Here is a 12,365-nt window from a genome sequence, read left to right as displayed (position 1 = left end):
TTTATCAGTTCTTAAACCAGTTTTTACAGAACGGTTTTATGCCTTAATCGAATTAATTACATGATTAGTTTTTTCTATTAATCCAGTTGAACAGGCCAATCCTATTTGGTTTTTGAGAACATTGGTATATTTTAATAGTTTAGTGCCATTTTCACCAACTCGGCTTGCATTTGCACAGTGCTGGTAATGACGTAATCTTAGTCTCACCCAGAGATTCATTTGAAAGTTGGAACACACAACGGGGCGGCTACTGAAGAAAGAAGAGCAGACGCCGTCGTATTAATCCCTAAGCGTCGAACATGGAAGCAACACCAAACACACAACAACAAGACGATGATGATATCGTTTGCTTAGATGCGTCCTTCTTCCTCAATGACAAGTAACCTCTCTCTCTCTCTCTCTCTCTCGTGAATACACTGTCCTCACTCTTACTCTCAAGTTCTTTCGTGGAATTTTAAGTTACCAGCTTACGAACTTCACATTTGGATCCCAAGACATTCAGCTCTTCTGTCTCCAATCCGCTTCAAGTGAGTTTTCTTTGTTTATTTACTTACATGATGACTCACCAATCATATTTTTAGGTGCTGATTGTAACTACTGGCTCTTTTTTAAGTTATACTTGAATTGATGGAAGCTAAAGGAGCGTATTGGAACTAGGGTTCAAAGAAATTTTATTGCATTCTGAGTTGTCTCAAGAAATTTTAAAACAGCGCCAATGTTTTGACCTTGTTATACTTTAGCCAAGTGCTTCTTCACACACAAGATTATTCTAATTTTCAGAAGTATGCAGATTGGGTGTGGAATGGGTTAATTGTTTAGGATGAAAATAACCGTCAGCTACACTAATTATGTTTCGGATCAGCTGATTTTGATTTGACAGGGCAGCTGGTATGGCCGGGAGCCATGCTGCTAAATGATTATCTTTCAAAGAATGTTGAAATGCTGCGGGGTTTCACTGCCATCGAATTGGGTTCTGGTGTTGGTATGTTTTCACCTTGATACGAAAATATCATTTTGTATGCTTAGAATCTTAGACTCATTTCATTTTAATTGGGTTTTCCATTTGTATTGCTCGCAAACAATGATTACCTTTATTTTAGGTATTACTGGAATACTTTGCAGCAGATTCTGCCATAAAGTTGTGATGACGGACCATAATGAAGAAGTGCTAAAGGCAGGATTATGAAATCTGTTCCTGAGCTGTTTAGTAGCACATTCCAAACTATCTGCATTGTAGACTAATTATTATGGTATCTCTTCTCAGATTTTAAATAAAAATATAGAGCTCCATTCATGTTCCGACAATACTAGTCCTTCTTCTCGCGGTAAGTCCTAAACCTTATGAAGAGATAGATATTTTGATGCATTGAATTAGACATTCTATTTAAATAATATTTGATGCAGGATTATTTGCCAATAAACTGGAATGGGGGAACTCTGATCAGATCAATGACATTTTACAAAATCATCCAGGAGGTTTTGACCTTGTCCTTGGAGCTGACATCTATATCCTAATGAATATAATCTTGAATTTATCCATACGTTTCAATATTTCCCATTCTTACTCATTTCCCATTTGCTCATTTTTCTACTTCAATTCTCATCTCCTTCCTTGTAGGATATGCCTAGGTGCTGGGGAACCTTGAACATTCTTCTTTAATAACCATATGCTATTTTTGTCTTAAGTTTCTTAGTCAAATTTCCATGGTTTTCTTGCACTGGATTGATACTTTTAAAATATGGGCCATTGCAGAATGGCATGGCAGAAAACCAGGGACCGCAATGGTGGTGACGCCATGGCATTTCCTGACAGAAATGGCTGGATTCTGTGGAATGTATTTTGCATTGGAGGGCTGTTTTTGTCATTTTAAAAACCATAAAACTAGTGTTAGGAACACAAAACCTTCTCTGACTTGATTTCAGCCTCTTCACCAACCCAAGGAAGCAAGGAAGAGGAAGTTATAGTGCTACTCCTACTGCAAAAAGGTTTTGTGTTGGTGAAGAGGCTGAAATCAGCCAAAGAAGGTTTTGTGTTCCTACATTAGTTTAGGGTTTTATAATGACAAAAACAACCCTCAAAAGCAAAACAATTCCACATAACACCGCCATTTCTGTCACGGAATGCCACTGCTCTCAGTCCCTGATTTTCTGCAACACAATGTACTCCCAGATGGCAGCAGCCACAAAATCCGCCATGTCATTCTGCCATGGCACCGCCATGGCCGATATTTTAAAACTACGAAAAATATCATTATGGAGACCTTGACAATGCATAAGTTTTCAGCAGTCAAGCGTCCCTATGCTATTCAATACTGTTGAACAACTATTGTGGGCTGGAGAGGGCAGGAGATGCAAATTCATACTAGCCTATGTATCACGAACTAAGACGTAAGTAACCTAGCTTGTTATGTTCAGTGTTGTGTTTATTTTCTTGCCTTAATAAAATTTGTTCTGCTACTTTTATGTTTTACTGGCAGCATATTTATCTTGTAGAATGACTGGATCCAAGTTTGCATAGTTAATGTATCTAAAATCTAGTGTTATTGGATAGGCTTAGGAACAGATATTATGTTGCTTAGAATGCGGTTGAAACTAGTTTTGTAAAATCTTTACAAATTTACATTATTTTGAAAGTTTTCTTGGTTTTGTGCTACCTTGATTAATTTTCTTTGCAACTCCAAATAAGTAGAAAGACATAGTGGAGGACCATAAAACCTGAAACCTTCTTCATGAATATTCTTAAAAAAATTGCAAACGCTAGGAACAAAAAGTATACTTTACCCTAAAACAAAAGTAATCTCTGAATTTTCCTTCATTATTTTATTTTACGCTCTTCAAATTTGAACAACGAAAATCATTTTACCTTTCTATTGCAGACATCAATCAGGTACATTTTAGCATAAGCATTACGGTATCTAATTTTCAAATTTCCATTTTATTCAGTCCGTGTCACTGTCGGTTTAAAGTTATAAGCATTCTGTTTCCCTCCTTGCAGCATGGATTCAATGATTCTTATCGAAGCCTCTAAGCACCAGATGCAGATGAAAGAAGTGCCTGGAACTCGGCGCATTGTCGGAAATCTTGAAGGAGTCATCTACGAAATTACACTCGGGTCAAAGCATTAAATATATTTTAGTTGGAGTGACATGGTGTATGATAACCAAAACAGATTTGAGGGTTTGGGCTTTTGTTCAACTGTTTCTTTCTCGATCTGTCTAACCAGCAAGGCGTTGTTGAGGACACATGATTTTCTTCAAATAGATACAAGGCAGATAAAAAGGACATGATAGGAAGGTTGCTTTTCTTGTTTCAATTTGAAGGGATCCACAATAACCATTGGAGTTTTTCAGGACACTAGATTGGAGTATAGTCTTTCATAAAGCTCTATATACACATGCCCAACTATGTAGCATGCCCCTAGTCCCTTTACAACCGATGAATCTTTGAAGTTTGAACTAGTTCATTGACCAGGTTTCATGTACAATTTTATTTTCTTAGCCTTGCGCATAGTCAAGATGGATATGTCTTAAATGAACACAGTTGTAATCTGAAACTTGATGGTCTCCTTGAAGAAGTTTTAAGAATATGAAATTACATTCAGACATTGAAAAGGTCATCCCCATTGACATGGACGCTTCCAGGGTCTATATCCTAGCAATTCAACTAGCTTGGCGAGCTAACTGATCATATTTTGTATTAGTGCCAGCTGTGATAGGATTTATTACTAAAATCATTTGTAGGATCAATATATTCACCAAGTTATGGTGACTTTCTACAATTTGCTATTGAAATACTAGTATACTACTAAGGATTCAGTAGTATTTGTTGTTGTTGGTTGATCTACTAAGGTATCTCAGGTCATATTTGGGTACGGGAGTTGGTTATTTTAATTGACTAGCAAACTGCACTGGAACTCGTGAAATACTTCCTAAGTTGTTTGAAGGTAAAAACTCAAATGAAGTTGACTTTACGTGAAGTTGATACTTGAGAGCCGTTAAATGATTTGACTAATTTGACTAAATTTTCATCTAACGGCTCTCAGGTATTAACTTCACGTGAAGTCGACTGCACCTGAGTTTTCACCTTGTTTGAATTACCTAATTTTGAGACTAATTGAGTTGCAATCTAGGAGGGAGACCATACTAAGGCCACCCAGCAGTTACAACTAGATTTTGGGGTTGTGTTTGTGTTCGAAATGCCATATGACGAGAACTAGGATTGGATATTTGATTATTATTTTAGTTTCTAGATTATTTTTTTATAAGATTATAAAAAAATTAAAAGTACAAATCTACTAATTTATTATTTCTAATAACAAGATAAATTCGCGAAAGACATTGGCATTTGCCTGAGATGAACTGCATAACGTATAGTTGCCCTTAATTATTTGAATAACTTGGCCATATTTAATGCTCGTACTGATACACACATTTTTATTTTTAATATTAGGTTAACAATGGTATTTTCTTAAATTATAATTTATTGTAGTATTTTTTTAAAATGTGGAATGATTTAATTTACGGAATACAAATAGAACCGTGTGATTTTTAAGAGGTACAAAAATCGAATCATCCGATTTTTAAGAGTACAGAAATCGAACCATCAAATTTTTATACTGGACCAATTTATGTTTAAAAAATTAAAAAAATTTAGAATACAAAATTTGAAGTACCGAATTATGTACCTCCTGTCGTTTTAAAAAACACAGAAAATTATAACACTCCTCCTATTTCCATATCCAAATTTTTTAGCTTACTAATACACTGGTTGGTGCAAAAATCTGCAAGTATCTTTTGTTTCTTGGCTCCTCCCAATTGATGGAATCCCTGCAATTGACTCAAGACTGGCACTCAACTCATTTCAGTTTCATGAACAGCCTCTCTTCTCAACTCAAACTCAAACTCAAACTCAAACCCATCAAAGTTAAGGCCTTCTCTGCTGCTGCTGCTGCTTCTTCTCAAATCAGAAGATGCGGCAGGGCGAAGGCCTCCGATGCTCAACTGAAAGAGAATTGGCTGTCTTCACTGTCTTACCCTCTTTTGAGTGAAGACACACGGCAACACCAAAGTGATGCCTCCAACTTCAAATGGGTTCTTGGAATCGACCCTGACGTCTCTGGCGCTGTGGCGCTCTTGAAAACTCAACATTCTCATTCTGATTCTGCGCCTCAGGTATCCTTCTTCTTTTTCGTTCGCTTTACGTGGCTTTCTAGTTTTTACCTTATAAGTCAGAAGGAGGTGTTCCTGTAAAAGGAACAAGTGAATTCAGTTCTCAGAAGTCTGCTAGATTCCTTATATAGTTTGGAAATTACCTCTGACGATGGTGGGATTCATTTAGGGCTTTGGGTTTGAGAATTTGGTGTTTTATGCAAGAATTCATGTTTTCCTGTCAATACATGATATTAAAAAGAGATGAAAGTGATGCACGTTGGAGATAGATTTATGAAGGAGCAAGATTGTTGATAGTAGAAAAGGTGCTGTTTGCTATTAACATGATCAGAGGCTGCTATGCAGTGTGATGTGAAATGCAAAAAGGCATAGAGGGGTTATTTAGTCTATCCATTCTTAAATTAATGTCTCGTGGATTGTGATAGTAATTGATTAAAGTTGTTCAGCTATTGTGCAGTGTTACTATTAGATTTCTTGGTTTCTTCATAAAAGGAAGAGGCGATGAAACTATAAATCCTTTCTATTTTTGTGGATTGGCATTTTATCCTTTAATTATATTGATTTCCTCTTTTTAGATAGATGATGCTCGGAATTTCATTGCTCCATATGTTGCCAAAGATGTCATATAATTTTAGTCCAATATATGCAGGTATTCGATTCCCCTTTTGTGAAAATACTTGTTGGGAAAAGAACTCGAAGACGGTTAGATGCGAAATCCATTGTTCAGTTGGTTCGTAGTTTTGATGCTCCAGTTGGTATAATATGGTTTCTCAATCTTTATCCCCACATAAACATGCAGGCATCTTGATTGCTTTTCTTTTGGGCTCTGAGCTTCAACAAAATGTTTACTTCTGATTGATATTAATTTGCAAATTGAATCATCATAGGCTTCAGTCCAATTGTCTATTTTCTCTTGTTATTGGTGGTTTTAGCCTGAAGTTTTAAATCTTGACTTCCTTATCTTTTCTTTTTTCCTTTCCCCACTTTTTTGTTTCTATTCTATCACCTGGTTTGCAAGCATAATATGTTGACAATTCTAGCTGATGTGATTTAATTTATTGCAAGCATCTTAGTAAACTTGTACGTTAATGTTTAGTATTTTATTTCTAAATTTTCTGCAATACAAAAATGTAGAGTTGATGGAAACTTTGGATGGACTGGCTGTTAGTTAAGTACATTAAGTTCATGAATACATTTGGGAAGCAGTGGATACTGTACAGAATCATTAAGAGATCTTGTTACTCTAAATCCGAAGCTGCTGTTAATGTAAGAAGTCAAAATTTTGATATTTTGAGGATCCTTTGTTCATAGGGTGCCCCTTCCATTTCCTCGGTTCCCTTGCTACCAGGAATAATCTTAATGTGTACTTGTTGAATTACAAAAAAATGAAATATCGATTGTGTTATAAAATGTTTTGATATTTTGTGTGCTTCTCCTATCAGTATTCTCAAAATGTTGGTCTGATATTGCTTATAATTTCTATCATAGATGATGTGCCCTTAGTTATAGATTGTTGGTAACAATTCCTCAGTTTATTACTGTAATTTTGGAATCATTATCTTGCTTTTTCGTATTTCTTTGAAGGTTGACAATGTTTATGGTTGGCTATTTGCAAATTGAATCTTGATTTCATTAGGAACCACTGCATACATAGAGCAATCACTCCCTTATCCACAAGATGGAAAACAGGTTTGTATGCTCACTATAACTTGAAAATCTTTGGAGTTTTATAATGAAATTAGTATTTTGCCAATGGGTAATAACTTGCTACTTTCTTTAATTTCCCATTCCTTTTGAAAAGTTGGTCAACTAGCCTTCTCATAATTCCCTTGATTTGGCTTCAAATTGTCCCCTAATGGGAAGAAAACCCTGCCTAGATCTCAAGAGTAAATTTGCTTTCCTTTCATCGACCAAAATAAGGTTGCTAAAGTGTCACATTAACCATTTAACTCGTACTAGATGAGTTACAAATCCAACTATGCAAAACATGCGAATTCATATATAAACTTTCTTTTCTATGATACTCGTGATTTAAGTAAACGCTAATGAAATCGGTTAAGTCTCAATTCTACTAGAAAGTTTACGAGTCTAAATTAGTTTTTGTCATTTCTATTGGGAACTTGAGTTTATTGTATAAATTTCTTATTCTTATTATTTATATGTTATGTCAGACTGTAAACTAATATACATGCCAATTACGTATGGTATAATAATTAAGTTATGGGTTAAGTTATATTTTTACAATATTTAATACACATGCCTTGTTACAAAGTTAAATAATTTAAATATTAATAATAAGTATTTTATTTAATTATGTTTAGTTTCCAAGATATATTATTTAAATGATATGTTTTGAACAGTTAAACTTTATGAGTTGACAAGTTGGCTTTATGATTCGAGTTTATTGAGACGTTTTACTGAATTCTCGAGTTGGACAACATTAACTAGAACCTTTCCCTTGAGTACCATTAAAAAAATTATACTATTGCCCTAGTTTCTTGTAGTCAACATAGAATGAGAAGATCTGGTTGAATGATGTGAGCATTAGGCTAGTCTCCTATTAGTTGATATATGTAAGGAAAGCTGTCTGCTTATTTAAGTTGAATGGTTTGTTCCTCTTTTGAATGAAACCCACTTTGAGAAGGAAAATGTCTTTTCCTAGTGTGTTGTTTCTTGCAAATTGCCACTGGTTGTTTGAGCCATTATTTAGAGAATTCAGAACAGAGAGAGAAAGAGAAAAAAAGGGGGGAGGGGGTTCGGGTTCAAATTATTAAAATTAATATTGGGTGCCACTATTTATAGAGTAATTTAAGAAACTTTGCTGATGTTTGCTAGTTAGAGGGAAATTAGTATTCAATGGTATTGAGAACACATCTCATGTTGGTATGAGTTCTCATTAGGATCTCTAGTTGTACCTTATGTTGGTGAAAATCTGGTATAAGGCAACTTCTTGTACTAATGAAATATGATCGAAACTTGATCTATAAATGACAGTGATGGATTTTTAATGTTTAAACTTTTAGATTATGTGATTTATCTCTGAAGAAAAGCATGCACCATGCCTTGTTCTTTAATCTCTTTTTAGTCTAAATGTTTAAGGAAAGAGAGAGAGAGGGGAGGGTGGCAAGGGGAGGGGGGATTGGACTAGTCTTTTGGGAGCGTTTTGAGCCTCCCTAATGCTCAGAAGTTTCCTTTTCAATTTCATGCAAGCTTTGTTTTTCTTTTTTCTCAGATCAACTAATCTGGTTCATCTTACGAGTGTTAATACATTTAGTTTCTCTTTTCCAAGTAACTATTTGTGGTTTCTGTTAACAATTACATCATTGTCTTTGAATTTTACTTAACTTTGGTTAATAGTTTGCCCGTATTTTGTAATTTAAGGGCTGGTGGAGTGGAGGATTCGGATATGGACTGTGGATTGGGATCTTAGTTGCTTCAGGATTTTCCGTTGTTCCGGTGCCATCTTTTACTTGGAAAGCAAAATTTGAACTCTCTGGAAACCGGTCCACAAAGGTTGGTTTGTTTTAACTATGCAGATTTGAATAGCTATAAGCAAAAAACTACTATTTTCTCACCCCTGGTGCTTTCCTTTGCTTATCTTCTCTGTTTCAATCTGTAAGAACTGGTATCAAATACCTAGAAAAGGTGAATGTGACATTACGAGTGACCTGTATTTGAGCATGAGCGGAACGTGTAGCGCTCCTCCTTGTGTTGTGTGATCTACTGAGAAAATAGAAGAAAACAGTAAAAGGTTCTTCAAGCTCTCCAGAGGTCCAAATTTATCCTAATTCCAATTCTATTCCAACTTTAGATGCTCCCATGCATTCTTCCTCACCCTAAATCCTAAACCCATTTATCCTTATTTGGATCACTTTAATGATGCGGGTTCCTAGCACAATCATTCCGTAAAATTCAAGCCTTTATTTATTGTTTCTTACACTGCCGTCTTTCATTAAACAATCATACTAGCTTAGAATCTGCAGATATTCTCATCCTGCACAATTTCTGGAACAAATAATAATTTTGTTTGAATCCACTGTGAGCTAACCCCACTTTAGGAAAAAATATTTGGTTGTAGTTGTTAAGTGGTTTCTCTTTGATTTCTTAACACGTTCTCTTAATAGCAAAGAGTTTGCCTTTGATAAATGTATTTGAAGTTTCGAATATTCTAAGGAAAATCTGGTTCTTTGGACAACCATTTTCTCTAATGTTCGATGTAGTCAGGAAGATTTGAGGACTTGACCATTTAATCTTATAAGTCTTTTGTTTGCATGATCAATTTGGAATCGGCTATATATCTGTTTGCTTGGGGAACAGTGGCTTTGTCCTGATTCTCCAGAAGCTCTTTCTAGAGAATAATGAATTAGAGAAAAAAGTTTCTATTATTCAAATAGTCTTCAGCTGTCTTTAGATTTGTTGTGAAATAGAATAAGGTCCTTGACTTTTCTTTGGAGCTAGGGTAGTGAGTTTTTCAAGGGGGTCCATGTTACAGATCTCCATAGGAACTGGGCTGCCATTGCCCATGGATGTTATGCAGTTTTATCTTCTGGGTTCTCTGTAACTTTTCTATTAGCTTTATACTTATGGACATCTTATGATTCTTATCCTCCTCCTCTCTACCTTTCAAGGAGTTCTCTTTGTAGTAACTTTGCAGCTCTCTGTTGTTGTTGTAATGAGTCTTTTTCCTTGATAATAGGCTGTAAATGTAGTGCTACATTGACGCTGTCTCCTTATAGCGGTAAAGGTAGTGTCTGACCTGAAAGCAACTAATATTTGGTTTGCTTTAGTTCCTTCCTCTTTCCCCTGTTTCACAGGAACTGTGATTGAAAGTTCTATTGGAAAATCACTTGATGCACGCACCTGCTGCATGCTATGAATTGTAAGGAGGGCAAAATGTATGTAGGCTTATCCTCAAAAGTGAAGCCTGCTTTGTTTGTGAAACCATTTTTATTTTTATTTTTAGCTCTTTTGTTTTCAAGGTTTTATGAAGGAAAAATGAAAATGGAAAACAAAATTTTATTATGTGCACTGTTTTCACTTTTTCCTATATAAAATCCTACAAATCAAAACATTGAAAATGAAAACAAAACATCTTCAAAAACTAAACAGTCCCTAATCACCCTCAATTAATCCTAGTAGATATAACTTTTTCATGATTCTTTTTTATCAAGATACTATGCATTCTGCACCACCATTTATGTTGTTTTTAGAAACAAACTCATGTAACTCTCTAAGGATCCCGCTTCATTGGAGGAAATTTTAGCAACACTGTCTGTTGCTTTCTTGTTGATATTTATAGATCTTGTTTGTTGAATACGGTAAACTTTCCCTTTTCAATGGCAGTCATTGAATTTTTTATTATACAGGATGACAGCAGGAGAGTTGCGTCTACATTATTTCCATCACTGGAATCCCTGTTGAGTAGGAAGAAAGATCATGGTACTTATTTCTCTTAATCAATTATTTAAAGTACTATGCTGATCAGTTATCCAAATGTAAAATGTAATGAGTCTCTAAGATCCCCAAAATCATATATTGCTTCTTAGTAATTGTGAAATTCTGCCTTTGAAGTTTTCAATATCCTATTTTTAGACATTAATTTAAGTAACAAAATCCTAGAAACCATATATTGCTTCCAACAATGGTTTTATTTGACTCTCTTAATTTTTGGCGGGTTTCTGGGGTAGACCGGAATTGTAGTTTTGTAGGTTAGTGTGGTGGAACAGAAACTGGAATACCTATGATATTTGATAGAATTTCTTTGTTAATTTTGTCTAGTCAGTAGTCACCTTCTATGTGATGTGATCTTTTATTGTCCTTAACTTTAAGGGTGAACTACAAATTTGACCCCCAAAGGATAGATCTGCTGACAGATGAGTTTAAGATTTTTTATTAATCAATGGTATTCTAATGATGAACTTGGTTATTAATAGTTATTTTTGTTGGTTTTCCTAATATCAACGAAATGTGTCGAAAGAACTAATTTGTTGTCAAATTGATCTTTTAGAAACTAATTAATCGCTGTCAATATTTTAATGACAAAATTGTCATTTGTCAATACATTAATCATTCGAACACCATTTTAGAATAAATGCTTATGAAGCTAAATTGTGAGCATCTTGATCTTTTTCAGGGTGCAATTGGTGATTCATTCTTTTTATAAATTTACTTCATTTCCACTATTCTAAATGATCAAAATTTAGCATAGTAGAACCTCTACCATATCATCTGAAGCACCATAACTAGTTCACTACAGTTGCATACCCACTGAAAATTTTTCTTATTTGATGATTAATCTTTTAGGTTCTACTGTTGAATGTATAAGTTACTCTTGCATTGGTGCTTTAATATCATTTTGATGAATGCAGGAAGGGCAGAGGCTTTACTAATTGCTGCATATGGGAAAGATCAGAATAATGTTAATAACTTGGGATCATCTTGTGACACTATCTTAGAGAAATTGTCTTGAAAAGTTGGCATGACAATTATTTAAGTGCCACAGTGCCCGATTCTTTTCCTAATCTTGTAATTTGAATACCATTATTGTTGTAAACTATATTTTAGTTCAGGACAAATGATATTATGCTTGTCTCTTTCTACTTTTTAATATCTTGTTCTAAAATATAAAATTGGATAGCCAAAACAAGCCAAGTCTAGAAATTTTCCCTCACAATGGTTAAAATGTGTCGTAAATTATTTATCTCAAAAGTAAATTATTTATCTCAAAAGTTAAGTTGATTGGTTGAGTTTGCGTAATCTTTTATGTAGGTATTTTTCTTTCTTTAATATTGTTTATAAAAGTTTATTTATTTTATTTTACACAGGTATTTTTTAAATAGGTATTTTTCTTTTTCTAAAATAATTTATTTTAAAAGATAAAATTAATAAGTAGAGATCTATAATCAACAACATACTCCTCTTTCCACGTAAACGTGCATCCATGTTCATGTTGATTTGATTGTGAATATTTGTGAATATTTATAGAGAATTCTGTTATTTTCAAGTGCTAAGATGACAGAAAATAACGAAGAAATGTTGGAATAATGAGTAGGGGTGAGCACGGATGGTTTGGTTTGAGTTTATGGTAAAATTAGAATCGAACCGATCAAAATGTAATTGGTTCGGTTTGGTTCGGATTTGCATTTTTTTGTACATGTACCCGAACCAAATTAAACCAATTAAGAACGGATTAGTTCG

At 34.4% G+C, this 12,365-nt stretch overlaps 2 protein-coding genes across 5 annotated transcripts; both read left to right on the top strand.

Annotated features, from left to right (window-relative positions):
• The first annotated feature begins 122 nt into the window (after positions 1-122).
• LOC112740827 (uncharacterized) lies at positions 123-3,821 on the top strand. 2 transcript variants are annotated; one of them, XM_025789473.3, is made up of 8 exons: positions 123-379; positions 460-527; positions 863-982; positions 1,101-1,174; positions 1,265-1,325; positions 1,405-1,506; positions 2,277-2,388; positions 2,996-3,821. In XM_025789473.3, the coding sequence occupies exons 1-8, from the start codon at positions 300-302 to the stop codon at positions 3,123-3,125; spliced, it is 747 nt and encodes a 248-aa protein (XP_025645258.1). In that variant the 5' UTR covers positions 123-299; the 3' UTR covers positions 3,126-3,821. The 2 variants fall into 2 exon arrangements, with proteins under 2 accessions (XP_025645258.1, XP_025645259.2); XM_025789474.3 differs by lacking the exons at positions 2,277-2,388; positions 2,996-3,821 and having other exon boundaries at positions 157-379; positions 881-982; positions 1,405-1,792.
• An 830-nt stretch (positions 3,822-4,651) lies between these two features.
• Positions 4,652-11,755, top strand: LOC112740826 (Holliday junction resolvase MOC1, chloroplastic). 3 transcript variants are annotated; one of them, XR_011871597.1, is made up of 7 exons: positions 4,712-5,171; positions 5,818-5,923; positions 6,805-6,857; positions 8,550-8,681; positions 9,983-10,063; positions 10,535-10,607; positions 11,537-11,755. XR_011871597.1 is itself a non-coding variant. In XM_025789472.3 (6 exons), exons 1-6 carry the CDS (start codon positions 4,818-4,820, stop codon positions 11,635-11,637), a joined length of 819 nt encoding a protein of 272 aa, XP_025645257.1. In that variant the 5' UTR covers positions 4,652-4,817; the 3' UTR covers positions 11,638-11,755. The 3 variants fall into 3 exon arrangements, 1 of the variants encoding a protein (XP_025645257.1); XR_011871596.1 differs by having other exon boundaries at positions 9,956-10,063; XM_025789472.3 differs by lacking the exon at positions 9,983-10,063 and having other exon boundaries at positions 4,652-5,171.
• The last annotated feature ends 610 nt before the right edge of the window (positions 11,756-12,365 follow it).

This window comes from Arachis hypogaea, chromosome 14, assembly GCF_003086295.3.
Source record: "Arachis hypogaea cultivar Tifrunner chromosome 14, arahy.Tifrunner.gnm2.J5K5, whole genome shotgun sequence".
NCBI lineage: Eukaryota > Viridiplantae > Streptophyta > Magnoliopsida > Fabales > Fabaceae > Arachis > Arachis hypogaea.
The sequence above is the reverse complement of the archived record's forward strand: the minus strand, read 5'-3'. Positions and strand labels throughout refer to the sequence as shown.

Bases quoted from the DNA above. Each gene is read 5' to 3' on its own strand.
- LOC112740826 (XM_025789472.3), top strand. From the start codon at position 4,818: ATGGAATCCCTGCAATTGACTCAAGACTGGCACTCAACTCATTTCAGT. The intron at 6,858-8,549 runs GTTTGTATGCTC...TTGTAATTTAAG, and splicing joins ATCCACAAGATGGAAAACAG to GGCTGGTGGAGTGGAGGATT. The intron at 10,608-11,536 runs GTACTTATTTCT...TGATGAATGCAG, and splicing joins GAGTAGGAAGAAAGATCATG to GAAGGGCAGAGGCTTTACTA.
- LOC112740827 (XM_025789473.3), top strand. From the start codon at position 300: ATGGAAGCAACACCAAACACACAACAACAAGACGATGATGATATCGTT. The intron at 1,326-1,404 runs GTAAGTCCTAAA...TATTTGATGCAG, and splicing joins TACTAGTCCTTCTTCTCGCG to GATTATTTGCCAATAAACTG. The intron at 1,507-2,276 runs ATATCCTAATGA...GACAATGCATAA, and splicing joins TGTCCTTGGAGCTGACATCT to GTTTTCAGCAGTCAAGCGTC.